Raw genomic sequence first — 23,551 nt, forward strand, 5'->3', positions numbered from 1 at the left:
CAAAGTATTCAGAGTTAAAGTTCAAATACTTGCTATTACAGCATTCTCCTGCACAGCTCTGCCTGCATCCAAGTAATCCACAATTAATTATCGATATCAGGGATGGTTGCAGCGTCCTGCTCTGCTCCAAAGCCTTGGAGCAGAGGCATCCTGGAGTCCGGAGCAAACTCAGGCTTTGGGGGGGCTCACACCCTTCAACCAGCAGAGTTTAAACTCTGGTGGTCTAGGGGAGCTCTACCCCTACCTAAGCGATCACCCCCCCTTCTCCCAAGGAGCGGGTTTCCGAGCCACCAAACAGCTGATCGTCGCTGTTTTTAGCGGCTCCAACGGAAAACAGCGGGGCTGATGGCCGAAACGGCCGCCATCGACGGAGCCTTGCCACCCGGAAGTCCTGGATTATAAATTTTAACTTACTTGGTGGATTACAACATATGATTTAAAGATAAAGATGAGCGCTCCTAACTTATCTAAAATCTTCTGCTCCCTCTTCGGCTTCTGCAAGTCCAGTCTATCAGAGATCAATTGATACAATGTTTCAACAAGAAAAGACTGATACCTTCCAAAAGGACACTCAAGCGACCCTACAAGCAATTCAAGAGGTAATCTCTACTCACATGGCGGTCACATTGAGAAACCATGAGGAGTTGAAAAGTGATTTTGAAAAAATGAATAAAAAAATTAACAATATGGATTCTCAATTTGAAAATTTTAAACAGATGATCACAGCTAATCAACAAAGAATTCAAAAAATAGAAGATAAATCAACTGAAGTTGACCAGAAACTAGAAATTCTAAAAGATGAAAATCAGAAGCTGATCCAAATAAATCAAGAACTAGAAGACTCGATAGCTGGGATAGAGATGGAAAAAGCCTCATACTGTTTAAGATTTCAAAATATAATGGAAGATAAGGAAGAGGATCTCCTAGGCCAGGGCTTTTCAACCGGTGGTACGCATACCTTTGGTGGTATGCGAGCACCTGGCTGGTGGTACGCGGTGTCCCCTTCCTCCCCCCCACCCCCGCTCCACTCTTTCCCAGGTCACTTGCTGCTGGAAAACATGCTGCTTGGCGGCGGCCTGCAGGAACCCTACCAAGGGAGCGCGCAGGCGCAGAGAGAGGCCCCGCCCTCCCCAGGGACTCATTGTGCAGCAACCGGATTGACCACTTGCTTGCAGAAAACATGCTGCTTGCAAGTTGCATTGTCCCAGGGAGATCATGTGATCCCCTTTTGCGACCTGAGAAACAAAGTCAAGCCAGATTCAAACAACTCTGGGACTAACTTAACAATTGCAGGGATTCACCGAACAAATATGGCAAGAGAAATTCGTAAAATGGGGCAAAATTACAACGGCTGAGTGGCTCTGGAGCGCCGCCATGGGGCGCCTGCACGCGATTCCCCCCAGCCCTCAGTTTCCCCCTTGGGCAAAGGGGAGGCAGAGCAACTCCCCACCGGCTTCCTGGCAGGGCTGCTCAAACGCGGGTAGGGAGGACTTGCGCTCTCCAGGAACAAATGCTGCCGGCCGCGAAGGGAGCCACGGGGGGCACCGCGGGTGGTTCTGGCAAAGGAGACAGGGAGATCCGGGCAGCTCCAACCTGTGACCCCCGCCCATCCCTTTACCTGCCTGTAGAGCTCTGTCAGCAACATGGCCGGACCAGCGGGGCACACAGCTGAAGGGGCGCAAAGAGGAGGAGGTAAGTCTGTGGCCAGCCCTGGAGCAGGAGCGGCGGCCAGGGGAGGGGGGCACAAGCGGCACAGTTCTGACAGCCGGCGCGCCCCACGGAGAAGCACCTGCAACCTTTGCCCGGCCTCTGCCCAACTTCTGTACCCGATGGCCGGCGAAGGGTGGCGGGCGGGAAGGGAGGGAGCAGCTGCAGCCTGGCGAGGCGGGCGGTGCTCTCTTGTGGCCAGGTAGGGGAGGCACCAGGCCCACAGGCACTGCTTGACCTCTGCCAGCTGAGCCCAGGAAGCCAGAGTGGGCCTTGTAGTGGCACGGCCGGGCCGGATGTCCTCGAGGGAGCCCTCCGGCTCTTCGCCCCCGGAGCACTCCCAAGCACACTTTCCTTGAACTCCCCGGCCAAAGCCACGCCTTTGCTCCCAGCCCTCTTGGCTTCTGTGGGGGGTCCCGAGTTAGTGCAGCAGGTAGCCTTCCTCTCCTGCGAATAAGGCCGGTGTCATGGTTCCGATTAATGAGACAGTTCAAACAACATTCAGGCATTATTTTATCTAAAAAGTCTTAATAATGAAACGAAACATCGGCACTCATGGATGGATGCCAGAATCTGAATTCTCCTCCCCCTGACACCCCACATCATACAGAATCTCCCTCCCTTATTTACACGTCATAAATCACATTGACCAATCAATTTAACACACGAATTTTCACTTCCCTTCTGAAGCGTCTCCCTTATCTTGTCAAAACATCCTGATTGCATTTCTCCAGCGTTTTAGTGATTCAAAACCCAACAGTTAAAGCAAAAGGCTACTTCTTATATTGTCAGTCCAAAAACATGTCAATGTTTGCAGCATTGACATCCACCCCCCTTACAAAAGGACAGATCCTGTAATGTAAATAAAACAGAAGTTAGGGGCTGGCTTTTGGTTTGTTGGGGTGTTTCTCATAAAACTTTTTGATAAGTCTGTCAGCTTTCACATCACTAGACTTCACCCAAATGGCTTCAGACAATAGGTATCCCTTCCATTGTACTAGGTACTGCAATTTTCCCTTAAAGATTCTAGAGTCAAGAATAAGTTTCACTTCATAATGGGTCTGAGTTTCAATTTTACTGTGATCGGGTTGATGATTCTCACTATGGGGAAAGGCCCCAAGAATTTCGGTCCCAATTTCTTGCTGGGTAATTTGAGATGTATATATTTAATTGACAGATAAACCTTTTCCCCGACTTGGAATGTTCTTTGGGGGACCCTCTTTTTATCAGCCTGTTTTTTATAAATCTCGGAAGTCTTTTTTAACACCATTTTCGTGTTTCTCCAAACCTCTTCCCACCCCCTCACCCATTGATCAAGTGTCTGGGAAGCGGAGGGCACCTGAGGGTAGTCAGGCATCGGGTTGAACTCTTTTCCTGTGGCTACTCTGAAAGGTGTGTAGCCAGTGCTGCTGTGAACAGAATTATTGTAGGCCACCTTGGCGAAAGGGAGAAGGTCAGTCCAGTTTGTCTGTTGGTAGGAAACATAGCATCTGAGATATTGCTCCACCATTTTGTTAGCGGATTCTGCACACCATTGGTAGCTGGATGAAAAGCAGATAATAAGCCTTCAGATGATCCAATTAATTTAAGGAAATTCTTCCAAGATTTTGCTGTGAACTGCACTCCTCTATCTGAAATTATTCGCTTAGGGGCGCCATGCAGTCGGCAGATATGTTTCAGGAACAATTTAGTCATTGTGCAGATGGAAGTCCTTTACAGGCGATAAAATGAGCCTGCTTTGAAAACAGATCTATCATAGTCCATATGACAGTATTTCCTGTACTTTTGGGTAGGTCTACAATAAAGTCCATAGCTCTTTCTTCCCATGGTTGAGAAGGGTCTGCCACCGAATGCAGTAGCCCAGGGATTTTCCCTGGAATTCTTTTCATGGTGGCACATACGGTACAACTCCTGACATAGTTTTCTACATCTCGTTTTAGCCCCGTCTACCAAAATTGCCAGCGGATGAGGTGTAGAGTTTTTAAATATCCGTAGTGTCCAGCCTGTTTTACATCATGGGTCGTTGGAGTTAGCTCAGGAGTTCATGGCTTCCATGATGGCCATGGACCTGACCCAGGTAATTCAGGGCCCGACTCGTGGGGGGGTCACACTCGACCTGGTGTTTTTATCTGGACAGTGGTTGGATGATCTGGGAGGGGGTTCGCCAGCTATTGTCCCCCTATCATGGTCCAATCATCATCTCCTGCGGCTGGTCTTCTGTTATGCCACCACCCCCCGCTGGTGGTTCCGCCCCAGGCGCCTAATGGACCCAGAACGGTTCCAGATGGCACTTGGGTCTATACCCATCACCCTCATTCACAGCCTGGCCGATGCCTTGGTGGATGCCTGGGAAATGGCAGCCACCAAGGCACTCGACCGTGTTGTACCCTTGCGACCCCTGACCCGGCGCAGTTCCCGCTGGGCTCTATGGTTTTCTGTGGAGCTCCAGGAGATGAAGCGTCGGAGACAGGGTCTAGAGAGCGGTTGCAGGTCCAGCCGATCCAAATCTGACCGATTGCAGTTAAGATCCTTTATAAGGTCTTATCTTGTGGCGATGAGGACGGCGAAGGCTAATTCGCTGCCCTCATCGCGTCCGCAGATAATCGCCCGGCCGCCCTGTTTAGGGTGACTCGCTCCCTTCTTAACCAGGAGGTGAGGGAGGATCCCTTACAGGGTCGGGCCGAGGAGTTTAGTCATCATCTGATGGACAAAATCGCTCAGATCCGGGCCGGTTTGGACTCTGACTGGGCAGAGTCTGACGTAGAGGAATCAGACGGTCTTGAGCACGTTATCTGGACTGAGTTCGATCCTGTTTCCCCTGATGTGGACAGGATTATGGGGAGGCTGAGCTCCACCACCTGTTTATTGGACCCATGTTCCTCCTGGCTGGTTTATGGGGCCCGGGAGGAGACACGAGGCTGGTTCCAGGCAGTAATAACTGCTTCTTTGAAGGAGGGTATCTTCCCCGCCGCCTTGAAGGAGGTATCTTCCCCGCCTCCTCAAGAAGCCTGCCCTGGACCCAGCTGTTTTAAATAACTATCATCTGGTTTCCAACCTTCGCTTTTTGGCGAAGGTTGTTGAGAGTGTGGTGGCGCATCAGCTTCCTCTGTTCCTGGAGGAAACTGATTATCTGGACCCGTACCAATCGGGTTTCAGGCCCAGGAACAGCACGGAGACGGCATTGGTCGCACTGGTGAATGATCTCTGGCAGGCTCGGGACAGGGGATTTTCCTCTGTCCTAGTCCTATTAGATCTCTCAGCGGCTTTTGATACCATCGATCATGGTATCCTACTGCAGCGTCTCAGGGGGTTGGGAGTGGGAGGCACCGTTTTACGGTGGTTCTCCTCCTATCCTGGGCCGCTTGCAGTCAGTGTTGACGGGAGGGCAGAGATCCGCCCCGAGGCCTCTCGTTTTTGGAGTTCCTCAGGGGTCAGTTCTCTCTCCCCTCCTGTTCAACATCTATATGAAGCTGCTGGGCGAGATCATTCGTGGTTTCGGGGTGGGGTATCATCAGTATGCTGATGATACCCAACTTTTTTTCTCCACCCCGAACCAACCCAGTGATGCCCTCGCCATGATGTCCCGTTGCCTGGAGGCGGTCCGGGTCTGTATGGGGAGAAATATGCTTCGTCTCAATCCCGCCAAGACTGAGTGGCTGTGCATACCGGCATCTCGGGTTAACCAGACTACAGGGAGTGCAGAATTATTAGGCAAATGAGTATTTTGACCACATCATCCTCTTTATGCATGTTGTCTTACTCCAAGCTGTATAGGCTCGAAAGCCTACTACCAATTAAGCATATTAGGTGATGTGCATCTCTGTAATGAGAAGGGGTGTGGTCTAATGACATCAACACCCTGTATCAGGTGTGCATAATTATTAGGCAACTTCCTTTCCTTTGGCAAAATGGGTCAAAAGAAGGACTTGACAGGCTCAGAAAAGTCAAAAATAGTGAGATATCTTGCAGAGGGATGCAGCACTCTTAAAATTGCAAAGCTTCTGAAGCGTGATCATCGAACAATCAAGCGTTTCATTCAAAATAGTCAACAGGGTCGCAAGAAGCGTGTGGAGAAACCAAGGCGCAAAATAACTGCCCATGAACTGAGAAAAGTCAAGCGTGCAGCTGCTAAGATGCCACTTGCCACCAGTTTGGCCATATTTCAGAGCTGCAACATCACTGGAGTGCCCAAAAGCACAAGGTGTGCAATACTCAGAGACATGGCCAAGGTAAGAAAGGCTGAAAGACGACCACCACTGAACAAGACACACAAGCTGAAACGTCAAGACTGGGCCAAGAAATATCTCAAGACTGATTTTTCTAAGGTTTTATGGACTGATGAAATGAGAGTGAGTCTTGATGGGCCAGATGGATGGGCCCGTGGCTGGATTGGTAAAGGGCAGAGAGCTCCAGTCCGACTCAGACGCCAGCAAGGTGGAGGTGGAGTACTGGTTTGGGCTGGTATCATCAAAGATGAGCTTGTGGGGCCTTTTCGGGTTGAGGATGGAGTCAAGCTCAACTCCCAGTCCTACTGCCAGTTTCTGGAAGACACCTTCTTCAAGCAGTGGTACAGGAAGAAGTCTGCATCCTTCAAGAAAAACATGATTTTCATGCAGGACAATGCTCCATCACACGCGTCCAAGTACTCCACAGCGTGGCTGGCAAGAAAGGGTATAAAAGAAGGAAATCTAATGACATGGCCTCCTTGTTCACCTGATCTGAACCCCATTGAGAACCTGTGGTCCATCATCAAATGTGAGATTTACAAGGAGGGAAAACAGTACACCTCTCTGAACAGTGTCTGGGAGGCTGTGGTTGGTGCTGCACGCAATGTTGATGGTGAACAGATCAAAACACTGACAGAATCCATGGATGGCAGGCTTTTGAGTGTCCTTGCAAAGAAAGGTGGCTATATTGGTCACTGATTTGTTTTTGTTATGTTTTTGAATGTCAGAAATGTATATTTGTGAATGTTGAGATGTTATATTGGTTTCACTGGTAAAAATAAATAATTGAAATGGGTATATATTTGTTTTTTGTTAAGTTGCCTAATAATTATGCACAGTAATAGTCACCTGCACACACAGATATCCCCCTAAAATAGCTATAACTAAAAACAAACTAAAAACTACTTCCAAAAATATTCAGCTTTGATTTTAATGAGTTTTTTGGGTTCATTGAGAACATGGTTGTTGTTCAATAATAAAATTAATCCTCAAAAATACAACTTGCCTAATAATTCTGCACTCCCTGTATTCCATCTTTAACAATGGGGGGGTGAGGTGTTACCCCCCGTTGATAGGGCTCGCAACTTGGGCGTCCTCCTGGATTCACAGCTCAGTTTTGAAGATCACATAGGAGCCGTGACCAGGGGGCTTTTGCCCAGGTTCGCCTGGTGCGCCAGTTGCGACCGAGATCCCCTACGCACAGTCACTCATGCGCTCGTGACCTCCCGTTTAGACTACTGCAACGCTCTCTACATGGGGCTGCCCTTGAGGACCACTCGGAGGCTTCAGCTGGTGCAGAATGCAGCCGCGCGAGTTGTGATGGGGGTTTCCCGATACTCCCATGTAACACCTCTACTCCACGAGCTGCATTGGCTTCCGGTTGCCCTTCGGGTGAGATTCAAGGCTGAGAGTTTTAATTGGGGTTTTTATATTTTTTCAGGGATTTAATTTAATCTTTTTAAATTGTTTTTAATTTTTGTATCGATGTTTTAAGTACCCTGTAAACCGCCCTGAGTCCTACAGGAAAGGGGGGTATATAAATTCAATAAAATTCTAAAAAAATTGTAAATTCCCAAGGGCAGTTGAAGGCAGTTTTCCACTCATCCCCCTCCTTTATTCTCACCCGGTAATATGCTTCTCTCAGGTCTAATTTATTAACGACACTCCCCTTTGCCAGGTGTGTTAGTCTTTCAGGACAGGGAGAGGGTATTTATTTTCCACACTCACAGCGTTAAGACCTTTATAGTCTACACAGAGACAAAGAGACCCATCTTTTTTCTCTTTGAACAACACAGGGGCTCCCACAGTAGACTTGGCCCGTTCGATGAATCCCCTTGCTAGGTTTGTATCCACATACCACTGCATCTCCTCCATTTCAAGGGGGGACATAATTGTTCTGAACCAGCCCTCTTCTGGCCTTGTAAAGGCAAACCCCTATTTAAGAAGAAGAGACTGGAGAGCTTCCAAGGCTAAAAGGCATCTGCCAAGATTTAATTACGCAGTTAACAAAAACACAAGAGCTTGTCTTCTCAAGCGGAAAAGTTGCTTTCAGCAACCAGCCCCTCCCCAAACACTCCTTTTATAGAGAGCTCAGGGCGTGGTCTCCCTGTGCCTCCTCCCGAGGAGTCTCACAGCCTTTCTTTGTTTGTTCCTGCTCGACTGCCTCCTGCGTCGGGCGTCCTTGAACAGGGCCAGCTGTGGGTCATCTTCCTCCGCACTCTCGGGCTCACGCAGCTGAGAAGAGGTCCCCGGCTGAGGACTCTGCAAAGCCTCCAAATCATCATCAGCCGGTTCGTTTCCCTCCTCCCCCACATCTGAGTCATCCGATACATCGGAGCCGGCTGTCGGACCCACAGGCTGGCCCTGAGCCACAACACTAATGTACATTCTTGGTTTTGGAAGTTTGGCCCCCGGCAACAGTTCAATGGAACAATCATTGGGCCGGTGTGGGGCAAGGTATCACAATCTTTCTCACTAAATGCCTCCGTTAGGTCCCGATACTCGCTGGGGATGAGCGGCTCGCCTGGTGGTCGTGAGGCAGCCATGTGCACTCGCTCATTGGGTGGGGTAAAATTCCCTGTAACATCTGTTGAATCAATGGGGGGATCAGGCCCTATGGGTAGTCTCACAGTTCTCATACCTTTCTCCCACCAGATAAACGGCTTCCATTTGTCCAACCAGGCTAATCCTAGAATCACAGCCTTAGTCATTTTTGGAGCCACGAGGAAGCGAATAAATTCCCAGTGCTCACCTATTTCTAGGTGTAGGGGCTCCGTTAATTGCGTGACTAAAGTCCCTCCCATCATGGAGCCATCAGCTTGCTCGAATCTCACAGGTTTGGAGAGCAGTTTTGCTCGTATGCCCAGTTTCATGGCAAATAGCAAGCTAATGATGCATCAGGAGCATCCAGAATCAATTAGCACCTTTAAATCTACCTGCATACCCGACTTGGCAGGTAGAGCGAAAGGTGGGACATGTCGGCTCACCATCGGGTCATTCTCTCCTTTGTCATTGCTGCCGAAAGAGGGTAGAAAGGGGGCGGGTCCAGCCTGACAACCAGCTAATCTCTGCTAACTGCTTGGATTCTGCCCCCAAATGGAAGTCCTGCAAAAACCCATCTTCCCACAGCATGCTGTCTGTTAATTCCTGCTCTGAGCTGTCAGCAGCTGCCAGGTCACCGTCTCCAAGCCAATTCTCTTTTCCCATGATAAAGATTCTCCTCTGAATCTTTGCCAGCCTCTCTCAAGGCTAGAGACAGCGGCAGGTTGTTTGAAAGAAAATAGATTCTGACATGATGTAATCATTCCGATTAATGAGACAGTTCAAACAACATTCAGGCATTGTTTTATCTAAAAGGTCTTAATAATGAAACGAAACATCGGCACTCATGGATGGATGCCAGAATCTGAATTCTCCTCCCCCTGACACCCCACATCATACAGAATCTCCCTCCCTTATTTACACGTCATAAATCACATTTACCAATCAATTTAACACACGAATTTTCACTTCCCTTCTGAAGCGGCTCCCTTATCTTGTCAAAACATCTGGATTGCATTTCTCCAACGTTTTAGTGATTCAAAAGCCAACAGTTAAAGCAAAAGGCTGCTTCTTATATTGTCAGTGCAAAAACATGTCAATGTTTGCACCACTGACAGCTGGGAGTAACATGCTGGGGAAAGCGGGCCTCTCCGGAGTGGGGAGACGCATCCTGTGCCCAAGTCCCGTCTTTTTTACACACACACACACACACACACACACAACCTTTCCCAGCCAGGATCAAAAAGAGAAGCAGTCCTGAGTCTTTACCTGTCAGGTAGTAAGGTGGCATCCTGACATCCCCGGAGAAACCCCCTTGTCCTTCCAGGAACATTAAGGAGGTCCGGCAAGACCAGGTGGTCCTCCAGGTCACCCGATTCCCACAATTCTTGGTGAGAGAGGACACCTAGCCCCCCACCCGCTGGAGGGTGCCCGGTTGAGAAAGCTGTCTTGTCTCTCCTTTTTTCTTGTTTTTTTAACTCCCCTGGAGGATCTGTCAGACAATTTAACCGGCTGACCAAATGGGGAGGGAGGGAAAGGGAAAGTACGTGGATGGGGAATGGAAGGAAAAGAAATAAATGGATGAAAAAGGTAAGGAAAGAAAAGGGAAGGGAAGAGAGAAATGTGAGAGAAAGCAAGGAAGAAGAGCGAGTAGGGAAAAGAGGGAGAAAGGTGAGGAAAGAGAAAGGAAGGGGTAAAAGATGAGACGAAGGAAGGAAAGGAAGGAAGGAAAGGACAATGGGAGAGAGAGAGGGAGGGAAGGAAGACACCCACCCCAGTCCCACCCCCCTCTACCAGAGACCCACAGATTTCCCCCCACAGGCACCCTGCAACCTCAGTGATGAGCTGGCCACGCCCCCCCACCCATTGACTTCGCTTGTCAAAAAGTTGCAAAAGGTGATCACATGACCCTGGGACACTGAACGTCATAAGTGTGAATCAGTTGCCAAGCATCTGAATGTAAATCACATGACCCTGGGGATGCTGCAACATTCATAAGTCATTTTTTTCAGTGCCGTTGTAACTTCAAAAAGTCACTAAGTGAATTGTTCTAAGTCGAGGACTACCTGTACTTTATCATTTTTTTCCTTTTTTTTTTGGTCAAGTTTTTGACACTTTGCTGGGCGACTGGTGGTGCTCGGATAGTGCCTTATCCTAACAGTAGTACAATGGGTGAAAAGGTTGAAAAGCCCTGTCCTAGGCCAGGGGTAGGCAACCTAAAACACTCAAAGAGCCACTTGGACCCGTTTCCCACCGAAAAGAAAACACTGGGAGCTGCAAAACCCTTTTGACATCTAAAATGAAGATAACACTGCATATATTGTTTTTTACCTTTATGCTCTGTATAAAAAAACTATAGTGTGCTGCATTTATGAAATCAATGAACTGCTACAAAGAAAACAATTTTTTATTTCTGCATGCAACAAAAGCATTTTGAACTCCCCCAAAAAAGATGCTGGGTCGAAGGTTACTTTGAAATAAAATACTCAAATGTCTATTTGAGTCCTCCTCGTATTTATGAAATAAAAAGCCAGTGCAAACTATAAAAACTACAAACAGAAAAATAGAAAAGAAAAAAATTGGAGGGGGGGGGAAAGGACAGGAGAAAGCGGAGAAAAAAACTTTTCTCCATCCCAACAGGTAAAAACAATTTTAGTAGCTTATCTACCATCTTTAAATACTGCATAATTATCCCCATACCTCACCTCTTAATTAAAAAAAACATCAAAATATTTCATTAAACGTTCTTTACTAAAAGTCCAGTAAGGACAACCATATTCATATTTTCTCTATCTCTCTCCCTCTCCCTCCCTTCCTTTCTCCCTCTCCCTCCCTCCCTCTCTCTTTCTGCCCTTGGTCTGCCAGTCCTCTTCCCCCACTCAGTGTATTTGTATGTTGTGTGTATGAGAGAGAGAGACACACAGAGACGGAGAGAGGCACTTGCACTTCCCTTCTTTCTCTCTCTCTCTCTCCCTCCCTCCCTCTCTTTCTGCCCTTGGTCTGCCAGTCCTCTTCCCCCACTCAGTGTGTTTGTGTGTTGTGTGAGTGAGTGAGTGTGAGAGAGAGAGTTACTTGTGGTTCCCTTCTCTATCTATCTCCCTCTCTCTCTCTCTCTCTCTCTCTCTCCCTCTCCCTCCCTTTCTCCCCTCTCCCTCCCTCCCTCCCTCTCTTTCTGCCCTTGGTCTGCCAGTCCTCTTCCCCCACTCAGTGTGGTTGTGTTTTGTGTGTGTGTGTGTGTGTGTGAGAGAGAGAGACAGGCACTTGCGCTTCCCTTCTCTCTCTCTCTCTCTCTCTCCCTCCCTCCCTTCCTTTCTCCCCCTCCCTCCCTCCCTCTCTCTTTCTGCCCTTGGTCTGCCAGTCCTTTTCAGTGTGTTTGTATGTTGTGTGTATGAGAGAGAGAGACACAGAGAGAGACAGAGAGAGGCACTTGCGCTTCCCTTCTCTCCCTCCCTCCCTCCCTCCCTCTCTTTCTGCCCTTGGTCTGCCAGTCCTCTTCCCCCACTCAGTGTGTTTGTGTGTTGTGTGAGTGAGTGAGTGAGTGTGAGAGAGAGAGAGAGACAGAGAGAGTTAATTGCGGTTCCCTTCTCTATCTCTCTCCCTCTCCCTCCCTCTCTTTCTGCCCTTGGTCTGCCAGTCCTCTTCCCCCACTCAGTGTGGTTGTGTTGTGTGTGTGTGTGTGTGTGTGAGAGAGAGAGAGAGAGAGAGAGAGAGAGAGGCACTTGCGCTTCCCTTCTCTCTCTCTCTCTCTCTCTCTCTCTCTCTCTCTCTCTCCCTCTCTCCCCCCCTCCCTTTCTCCGATCTTCTGCTCACCTGGCAAGCTGGCTTCACGCTGTTCTCGGACAAGCTGACACACATTCTTATTGGGCTGGCTCTCCTGCTGCTTCCTGCTTCCTGTGGAGCCGCAGCAAAGGCAGGAGCCCCACCCAATAAGCTTGTCAGCTTCTCGAAGGACAGTGTGAGTTACACAGAGAGAGAGAGAGAAGGGAAGTGCAAGTGCCTGTTTCTGTCTCTGCAAACTGGGAGCTGCAGGAGAAGGCTGAAAGAGCTGCATGCGGCTCCAGAGCCGCGGGTTGCCGACCCGTGTCCTAGGCTTGATAACCGAATTATTGGCAAACGCATTAGGAACTGGGAAACAGCAAATGGAAGGAGAATTAGACCAGATCTATCGAGTCAACTCAAACTATGCTAGAAGAAATAAAGTCCCCAGGGAAGTGCATGTTAGATTTCTTAAAAGATCTACAAGAGATGAGATTTTGAGAAAAGTAAGAGACGAACCTTTGAAATACAAAGAAAAAGAAATTGTAGTCTTCAAACAAATTCCTAAGAGAATAAGAGAATCCCGAAGAGAATATCAGTTTCTAACTAGGAAATTAATTGAAAAAGGAGTGAATTTCAAATGGCTGATTCCAGAAGGGATTTTAATTTACTGGGATACGAAAAGATATAGACTGGACACACCAGTTAAAGCAATGGAATTCTTCGACAACCACAGAACATTTTTGGAAAGAGGTGACCCTGAAACAAAGAAACAAGAAGAAATGGCAGTAGAAGCAGTAGTCAAAGAGAGGAGGAAGAAATTAAAAGCACATATACAGAAGAAGGAGCAAGACCAAGAGATCAGAGACAGATAAGATTGACTAGAAGATTCAGACCTAGATATAACTGAAATAGATGGAGGAGAGTGGGATTTTGTCAATGAATATAAATGGACTAAAGTCTCCTTCAAAAGGGAGAAAAAACTTTGTTGTTGTTGTTAGCTGCGAAGTCGTGTCCGACCCATCGCGACCCTATGGACAACATTCCTCCAGGCCTTCCTGTCCTCTACCATCTTCTGGAGTCCATTTAAGCTCACGCCTACTGCTTCAGTGACTCCATCCAGCCACCTCATTCTCTGTCGTCCCCTTCTTCTATTGCCCTCAATCTTTCCCAGCATTAGGCTCTTCTCCAGTGAGTCCTTCCTTCTCATTAGGTGGCCAAATTATTTGAGTTTTAGCTTCAGGATCTGGCCTTCTAAAGAGCAGTCAGGGTTGATCTCCTCTAGGACTGACCGGTTTGATCGCCTTGCAGTCCAAGGGACTCGCAGGAGTCTTCTCCAGCACCAGAGTTCAAAGGCCTCAATTCTTTTGCGCTCAGCCTTTTTTATGGTCCAGCTTTCACTGCTATACATTGCAACTGGGAAGACCATAGCCTTAACTATACGCACTTTTGTTGACAGGGTGATGTCTCTGCTTTTTAGTGTACTGTCTAGATTTGCCATTGCTTTCCTCCCGAGGAGCAAGCGTCTTTTAATTTCTTGGCTACAGTCCCCATCTGCAGTGATCTTGGAGCCCAGGAAAATAAAATCTGTCACTACCTCCATTTCTTCCCCATCCATTTGCCAGGAATTGAGAGGGCCGGATGCCATGAACTTGGTTTTCTTAATGTTAAGTTTCAACCCAACTTTTGCACTCTCCTTCTTCACCCGCAACAAGAGGCTCTTTAGTTCTTCTTCACTTTCTGCCATTAGAGTGGTATCATCTGCATATCTTAGATTGATATTTCTTCCAACAATCTTAATTCCAACTTTTCATTCCTCTAACCCTGCCTTTCTCATGATGTGCTCTGCATATAAAGTTAAATCTTTTTTTATTAAAAAGTTTTACAGATACATTATAAACATAAGACCCACCCCTCCCCCACCCCCACCCAATTTCCCCTCCCCCTGCCCCCCGACTTCCCAGAGCGTAATACAGGGTATTAACCCTAACAATCTTTAACTATAATATGCTAACTAACTATAATAACACTATAAATCCTATCGAACTTTAACTCTCCTTAAAAGTAATTAAATAATAATAAATCTTATAAATCTAATACTTATTCAAATGCTAAATGAAACTTTTTGGTCCCATATTTATTCTGAATATAATCAATCCATCTTCTCCATTCCAAGATATATCTTTGTTTATTTATTTTATTTTATTTATTTTATGAAATTTCTATACCGCCCTTCTCCCAAAGGACTCAGGGCGGTGTACAGGGCAATAAAATGCAACATACAAAAGTTAAAAAGAAAATTAAATTAATTGGCCCTAACAATAAATAGTTAAAATAAACTCAAAACCTTAGTCCAGGCTGGCCTGTTCAAACAACCTTCAGATCACGGTGGAAAGAGCAAAGGTCGGGAGCCGTCCGGAGCTCAACAGGCAGTTGATTCTAAAGGGCTGGCGCGGCCTCAGAGAATGCTCTCCCCCTGGGGGCCGCCAGCCGGCAATCCCTGACCAACGGCACCCTGAGGAGGATGAAGGGAAGTTGACACCGGCAGCAGGTGCTCCCATAGGTAGTCCGGACCCATGCCATTTAGGGCTTTATAGGTCATCACCAGCATCTTGAATCTCACCCGGAGGGCAACCGGAAGCCAATGCAGCTTGCGGAGGAGAGGTGTTACATGGGAGTATCGGGAAACCCCCATCACAACTCGCATGGCCGCATTCTGCACCAGTTGAAGCCTCCGAGTGGTCCTCAAGGGCAGCCCCATGTAGAGAGCATTGCAGTAGTCTATCCGAGAGGTCACCAGGCGAACCTGGGCAAAAGCCCCCCTGGCCACAGCTCCTACATGGTCTTCCAAACTGAGCTGTGAGTCAAGGAGGACACCCAAGTTGCGAGCCCTATCTACGGGGGGTAACACCTCACCCCCCATAGTTAAAGATGGAATGAACTGAATTTCCTGAGATGCCGGTACGTACAACCACTCAGTCTTGTCGGGATTAAGCTGAAGCCTGTTTCTCCCCATCCAGACCCGGACCACCTCCAGGCAACGGGACATCACGGCGAGGGCATCACTGGGGTGGTTTGGGGTAGAGATAAAAAGCTGGGTATCATCAGCATACTGATGATACCCCACTCCAAAACCATGAATGATGTCGCCCAGCGGCTTCATATACATGTTGAACAGGAGAGGCAAGAGGACCGACCCCTGAGGAACTCCACAAACAAGAGGCCTCGGGGCCGACCTCTGCCCTCCTGCCAACACCGACTGCGAACGACCCAGGAGGTAGGTGTTCTGAACCAGCCCTCTTCTGGCCTTGTAAAGGCAAACCCCTAATTAAGAAGAAGAGACTGGAGAGCTTCCAAGGCTAAAAGGCATCTGCCAAGATTTAATTACGCAGTTAACAAAAACACAAGAGCTTGTCTTCTCAAGCGGAAAAGTTGCTTTCAGCAACCAGCCCCTCCCCAAACACTCCTTTTATAGAGAGCTCAGGGCGTGGTCTCCCTGTGCCTCCTCCCGAGGAGTCTCACAGCCTTTCTTTGTTTGTTCCTGCTCGACTGCCTCCTGCGTCGGGCGTCCTTGAACAGGGCCAGCTGTGGGTCATCTTCCTCCGCACTCTCGGGCTCACGCAGCTGAGAAGAGGTCCCCGGCTGAGGGCTCTGCAAAGCCTCCAAATCATCATCAGCCGGTTCGTTTCCTTCCTCCCCCACATCTGAGTCATCCGATACATCGGAGCCGGCTGTCGGACCCACAGGCTGGCCCTGAGTCACAACAGTAGGAGGAGAAACACTGCAAGACAGTGCCACCCACTCCCAACCCCCTGAGGCGCCGCAGTAAGATGGTCGATGGTATCGAAAGCCGCTGAGAGATCTAATGGGACTAGGACAGAGGAACAACCCCTGTCCCGAGCCCACCAGAGATCATTCACCAGCGTGACCAATGCCGTCTCTGTGCTGTACCCGGGCCTAAAGCCCGATTGGTACGGGTCCAGGTAATCAGCTTCCTCCAGGAACAGAGGGAGCTGATGCACCACCACACTCTCAACAACCTTCGCAAGAAAGCGAAGGTTGGAGACTGGACGGTAGTTGTTTAAAATAGCCGGATCCAGGGCAGGCTTCTTGAGGAGGGGCCTCACCACTGCCTCCTTCAAGGCGGCAGGAAAGCTACCCTCCCTCAAAGAAGCAGTTATTACTGCCTGGAGCCAGCCTCGTGTCCCCTCCCGAGCCGCATACACCAGCCAGGAGGGGCACGGGTCTAATAAACACGTGGTGGAGCTCAGCCTCCCCATGATCCTGTCCACATCTTCCGGAGTCACAGGGTCAAACTCTTCCCAGATAACATCACCAAGACCGCTCGTGTCTCCTCCGTCAGACTCTGCCCAGTCAGAGTCCAGACCGGCCCGAATCCGAGCGATTTTGTCTGCCAGATGTTGGCTAAACTCCTCAGCACGACCCTGCAAGGGCTCCCCCCTCACCTCCTGATTAAGGAGGGAGCGGGTCACACTAAACAGGGCGGCCGGGTGATTATCTGTGGATGCGATGAGGGCAGCGAAGTGGTTAGACTTCGCCGTCCTCATCGCCGCGAGATAAGACCTGGTGAAGGTTCTTAATCGCGATCGGTCAGATTCAGACCGGCTGGATCTCCAACAGCTCTCTAGGCCCCGTCTACGACGCTTCATCTCCCAGAGCTCCACGGAAAACCACGGAGCCCACTGGGATCTGCACCGGGTCAGGGGCCGCATGGGCACAATGTGGTCAAGTGCCTCTTTGGCTGTCCTTTCCCAGGCTTCCACCAAGGCATCGGCCAGGCTGTGAACGAAGGCGGCAGGTGGAGACCCAAGCACCACCTGAAACCGCTCTGGGTCCATTAGGCACCTAGGGCGGAACCATCTGGTCGGTTCCGTGGCCTGACGACGGGGGGTGGCGAAACGGAAGGCCAGCCGCAGGAGAAGATGATCGGTCCATGAGAGGGCCATAATAGTTGGAAATCCCCCACCCAGATCATCTAACCACCATCCAGATAAAAAAACAAAATCAAGCGTGTGACCCCCCCCATGAGTTGGGCCCTGAATAACTTGCATCAGGTCCATGGCCGTCATGGAAGCCATGAACTCCCGAGCCAACTCTGATGATCCCCCCAGGGATGGCAGATTAAAGTCCCCCAAAATCATAAGCTTGGGGAACTCAATCACCAACCCCAAGAGGATGTCGAGAAGTTCAGGCAGGGCTGCTGCTACGTGACTAGGCGGAAGGTACACCAGCAGCAAGCCCAACAGCCCTAGGGCTACATCTCAAGAGGAGTGACTCACACCTTAGTATCTGGACAACGGTGGCCTCCCGTGGACATAAGGCCTCCCTCACAATCACCGCCACACCCCCACCCCTACCCTGAGCCCGAGGCCAGTGGAGCACCCGGAAACCTGGTGGGCAGAGTTCAGTCAGAGGGACACCGCCCTCTAGGCCCAACCAGGTCTCCGTAATGCAAGCCAGGTCCACACACTCCTCCTCAACCAAATCTCGGATGAGAGGAGCCTTATTAACTACGGGCCTAGCGTTAAAATACACAAGCCTAAGCTCAGGTGACTGCTCACCCTCGCTCCCGGAACCACGGGTCGAAACTGGAGAGTCGGAGCACATCACCGCTTGAAGAAAGCAGGGACGTGCTCCCGGATGTCGATACGGCCCTCCGTAGAAGCGCCTGCTACCATTCCCAAAAGCCGTGGGGATCGGCAATCCCACACCCCGCTCCGGAGCTCCGGAGGCACCCGACCTAGGCCCCATCCCGCCGTGATCTGTCCCGAGCCTGGACTGAACAGCGGTTGGTGGACACCCCCCAAGTTCCAACCAAGACCGCGATCTCTCCCCACTCCCTAACCCTTTAAAATATCTGGATAAAAAACAAACCAGGGGCCTCTTCCTAAATTTATACCGGAGGCTCCTATCCCTGCCCAACCATCTCTCAGGGTCCCAACAATTGGGCCCGTCATCAAGAGGAGAAGTGAAAAAAAGGCGGGTCGCACCCAGGAAGGGGGGGCACCCCTGAGAGCAAATAAATCCGTGCTAGAATAAGATAGGTGAGCCATAATTGTCCATGTGAGTCCAGCAAAAGCAGTCCCATGATCGATAAAGATGGTCCAGAATCAGAAGGTAGATAGACATCCAGTCCGCCAAACCAGCTCCACTCTCACTCGAGCTGGATAACCTCCGAAGCAGGTCGGCCACCGTCCTCTCACGACCGTAACAGGCCTGATCGGGGAAGCGGAACGGAATAAATGTCCAGGGGAAGGCATACCTCCCATAGAACTCTCACCTCCAGGGAGGGTAGCGATGGTAGTGATGGTACATCTGAGCCACCCTCTCACAGTGACTCAGCTCCTGGGTCCTTCAGAGTCCTTTGGGGTCGCGGAAGACAGAAGCACTAAGCAGCAATTGTCCAATGGCATAAAAGCCATCTGATAACATAATAGAAAAGATGTCCCGGCTGCAAAAAGTCCTTCTCGGTAGCAGGAAAAGGGTCAGGCAACAAGCGGGTCCAACACCGGCCAACGGAATACAACAGGCCTGAATCCAGCATAACACGCCACACCAAGGGGAGCCATGGAAAACCATAGCTCCAAAACACAATTGGCAGGCTAATGTTAGCCTAAACAGGCCAACACTCAGCCCGCCTGACCACGCATCCATGGTTACCTTAGGGCAGGTGGGGGGAAAATTAAAATCAAAGTCCCCACGAATCTTCCGCAGGCCACAAACTTGGTCTGGATGGCTTCACAGAATGAGGGCGACGCAAAGATGGCCTGTGCCGCCCAAAAGCCAGCAACACAGACGGTTAACAATCCAACTCAAGGCCGTAGGTCCCCACGCCGGAACGGCCACAGCACTCCGACTCACCTCCCTGCCGGCCGTTCCTGCCGTTCTTCCACCATCCTTAGCTAAGCATATTTTAAGCCGCGGCTCTATCGGCTCCGAAAATCAGCTGGTCGGAGCCTTGCAAGCTGCGGCTCTTCTGGCCTCAGCCGGGGCCTCTCAGACAGTCGCAGGAACACAGGACCCGTTTTCTGATACGGAGGGCTATGCCGCCGCAAGAAAACGACGACGTGGAGCCATCTGTCCGTCCGTCCCAGCCCTAACATGGAGAGCAAAAACGCTGCCGTAGGGCTCCCAGGGCTGCAACAATAGCTGGAACTCCTCACGGAGCCCAGCCGAGCACGTCCGCCATCTTGGGCATGCACAGAATCCCATTAAACGTTCGCAACTTTGTTGCGAATGGTCTTTCAAATATGCTGAAATTTTTGCCATTTCTGCCAGGTTCGAAACTTTTAAAGTCCATTCTTCTATAGTAGGCAAATCCTCCTTCTTCCAGTATTGTCTTGCTGCCGTTATTAAATACATCAATTTAGTTTCTATAGCAGTACAGTCTATAGTAATACCCAGCAAAAATAATTGTGAAGAAAACTTTTATCTTTTTCTTAAATATCTTCTGCATATTCCACCAAATTTTAATCCAAAAAGCTTTAACTTTTTTACAAGTCCACCATATATGATAATACATTGCATCATCACAACCACACCTCCAGCATTTAGGCTGATAATTTGGATACATACATGCCAATTTCTTAGGATCTAAATGCCATCTATAAAACATCTTATAAAAATTCTCTCTTAAATTTTGTGCCTGTGTAAATTTTACATTTCTGACCCAGATTGTATCCCAAGTATCCATCGTTATTGGCTCTTGAATATTCTGGGCCCATTTTATCATACAATCTTTAACAAGTTCCGTTTCTGAATCTATTTCTATCAATGCATTATATATCCTTCTTATATGTGCAGGACTTTGATCTCTAATTTGTTTAACCAAATTTTCATCTACTATGGAAATACCAATTTTCTGATCCTGTTTCCATCTAGCTTGTAACTGCCCATACTGAAACCAAGTTTGTACTATCTTTTCTTCTTTTAAAATATTAAATAGCTTTAATTGCCATACATTTCTTTCCAATCTAAGAATTTCTTTATATGTAATCACATCATGCTTAAATCCCACGTTTATATTTTCTATCGCATGTTTAGGTATTGCCCAAATTGGAATTTTAAAATTCAACTTATAACGATATTTTTTCCAAACTCGCAACAGGGCATATCTTAATATATGTGTCTTAAAAACATTATCCACTTTTTTGTCATACAATAAATAAACATGCCAACCATATAACAAATCATATGCTTCAATATTCAGTAATCTCCCTTGTGTTAAATTAAACCAATTAATTGATGATAGTGCCGCCGCCTCATACTATAATTTAAAATTGGGCATTTTAAGACCACCTCTTTCACATACATCTTGCATTATGTATGCCATAATCATCACAGTCTATCTCATACATTAGTTTCCCCTTTTAAATTGCACTACTGAAATAAATGAACTTTTGCACGATATTCTAATTTTTCGAGTTTTACCTGTAGAGGCTATAAAAAGGCAAAAAAAAGGATAAGACTCCTGGCCCAGATGGATTACCTGCAGAGTTTTATAAACCACTACAAGAAGTATTAAGTCCGATTTTGAAGGAACTGTCTAATGAAATTCCCCTGGAGGCTAAAATACCAAATACATGGATTGAAGCTAATATTACTTTAATACCTAAAGAAGACTCTGATTTAACACAAATAAAAAATTATAGACCAATATCATTATTAAATGTAGATTACAAAATCTTTGCTTCAGTAATGGCAGAAAGACTAAAGAAATTTTTGATCAAATGTGTACATACAGATCAAAATGGTTTCTTACCTAAAAGACAGATAAAAAATAATCTAAGAATGATTCTTGATGTGTTAGAGTATTATGAAATTCATTCAGGGAAACAGATGGCTTTAATATTGCCTGATGCACAGAAAGCGTTTGACAATGTAAACTAACAATTTATGTTTCAGCAATTTGCAGAAATGGACTTTGCAAAAAACTTTATAAATGTAATCAAAACAATTTATTGTAAACAGACAGCCAAAATAATTGTAAATGGAGATCTTAAAGAAAACATCAATATTAAAAAGGGCACAAGACAGGGATGCCTACTATCTCCATTACTATTTATACTAACATTGGAAGTACTGAACACAAACATTAGACAAGATACAGAAATTAAAGGACTGGAGATAAAAGATGAAAAATATAAATTACAAGCATTTGCAGATGACTTGGTCTTTATACTGGAAGATCTACTGGAAACAAGCACTAAACGTCTGGAGAAAATAGAAAAATTTGGAGAAGTGGCAGGGTTGAGAACAGAGGAAAGACTAAAGTGCTAATAAAGAATTTAACACAAACAAAAAAATCTACTAACAATAAATACAAATCTTCAAATAGTTAAAAAAAGTTAAGTACTTGGGAATTTATCTAAGATCAAGATGCATAACAGTAAAAGAAGATAACTACGTAAGACTGCTAAAACAAATAAAATTGGATTTGGAAAAGTGGAAAAACTTCCAACTTTCAATGTTGGGGAGAATAGCAACAGTGAAAATGAATATCTTACCCAAAATGCTCTTTTTATTTCAAACGATTCCTGTAAGGCTGGGAAATGCCTTCTTTGATGAACTGAATACAATAATATTGAAATTCATCTGGCATGGAAAAAAAGCTAGAATTAAAGTGAAAATACTACAAGAAGCAAAAGACAGTGGAGGATTTGGACTCCCGGACTGGAGGTTATACTACCAAGCAACTATTCTAACATGGCTTAAAAAATGGATAATGCTTAGAGATAAAAGACTATTGTACCTAGAGGGGTATGACCTACAAATATGATTCCATTACATTCCCATGATAACAAAACTGCAGTGATAGTTCACAAATGGATCATTGATCCACAAAGGTGTTGCATACCATCTTGTGCCTTAATGATAAAAATCTGCAGTTACCTGGATGAGTAAATGTTTGCAACTAGTATTAGGATGGTAACCTACAGTGAGGGAAAAAATTATTTGATCCCCTGCTGATTTTGTACGTTTGCCCACTGACAAAGAAATGATCATTCTATAATTTTAATGGTAGGTTTATTCTAACAGTGAGAGACAGAATAACAACAAAAAAATCCAGAAAAACGAATTTCAAAAAAGTTTCAAATTGATTTGCATTTTAATGAGTGAAATAAATATTTGATCCCCTAATCCAGGGCTTTTCACCCATTGTACCACTTTTAGGATATGGCAACATCCGAGTACCACCAGTCGCCTAGCAAGGTGTCAAAAACTTGATGACCAAAAGAGAAAAAAAAGGAAAAAATGAAGTACAGGTAGTCCTCGACTTACAACAGTTCGCTTAGTGACTGTTTGAAGTTCCAATGGCACTGAAAAAAGTGCCCCCCAAGCCACAGCCGAGCAAGACAACTGCCTGCCTGCCCGGTGGCGCTCTTCCTCCTGTCTGAGGTTTTCATTGTTGTGAGCATTTCTGTTGAGGATTGGCAGTGGGGGTGGGGAGGGGGGTTGGTTTTTATTCCCCCCATCTGCTGGGTGGTTGCAGCAGGTTTTGGTCACTTCACATGACCCTGGGACAGTGTGGCCGTCATAAATATGAATCAGTTGCCAAGCATCTGAATGTAAATCAAAAGACCCTGGAGATGCTGCAACATTCCAGCTGATTGGCGCTTCTTCTGGGCTCAGAAGCATCAGGATCAGCGCCGAGCTCCACCTGGAACCTGGTGCTGATCCTGGCGCTTCCACTGAGCCCTGACAGCCTCGAAGAAGTGCTGATCCTGGTGTTTTCGCTGAGCCCTGACAGCCCTGCAGCTCCAGCCATCTCTCACTCAGGCTTGTGCGGTGCTGCCACCGGTTCAGCTCATTCCCCTCCCCCGCTACCAGTTTTCTAGGATGGTTGCGTACCACCTGCCAGGTGCCAATGTACCACAGGTGGTAACTGTACCACTGGTTGAAAAGCCCTGCCCTAATCTCAGCTTGTTACCTGTATAAAAGACCTGTCCACAGAATAAATCAGTCAATCAATCAGATTCCAAAGTCTCCACCCTGGCCAAGACCAAAGAGCTGTCCAAGGATTTCAGGGACAATATTGTAGACCTACACAAGGCTGGAATGGGCTACAAGACTATCGCCAAGCAGCTTGGTGAGAAGGTGACAACAGTTGGTGCGATTATTTGCAAATGGAAGAAACACAGCATAACTGTCAATCTCCCTTGGTCTGGGGCTCCATGCAAGATCTCACCTCGTGGAGTTTCAATGATCATGAAAATGGTGAGGAATCAGCCCAAAACTACATGGGAGGATCTTATCAATGATCTCAAGGTAGTTGGGACCATAGTCACCAAGAAAACAAT

At 47.5% G+C, this 23,551-nt stretch overlaps 1 protein-coding gene across 4 annotated transcripts in view; it reads left to right on the top strand.

Moving 5' to 3' along the window:
• The window catches only part of LOC310648253 (RNA-binding protein 33-like), a 265,966-nt gene that overhangs the window by 232,251 nt on the left and 10,164 nt on the right, over window positions 1-23,551 (top strand). The window contains exon 18 of one of the 4 annotated variants that reach the window (XM_083375998.1): window positions 22,425-22,516. The exons of 2 other annotated variants lie outside the window; for them this stretch is intronic. In XM_083375998.1, coding sequence (XP_083232124.1) covers window positions 22,425-22,478 — 54 coding nt within the window. In that variant the 3' untranslated portion in view covers window positions 22,479-22,516. Of the gene's footprint in view, window positions 1-22,424; window positions 23,010-23,551 lie in introns of those variants that run through there. One more of the 4 variants, XM_083375997.1, reaches the window with a different exon arrangement.

This window comes from Vipera ursinii (genome assembly GCF_947247035.1).
Source record: "Vipera ursinii genome assembly, chromosome: W".
In the NCBI taxonomy this organism is placed as follows: domain Eukaryota; kingdom Metazoa; phylum Chordata; class Lepidosauria; order Squamata; family Viperidae; genus Vipera; species Vipera ursinii.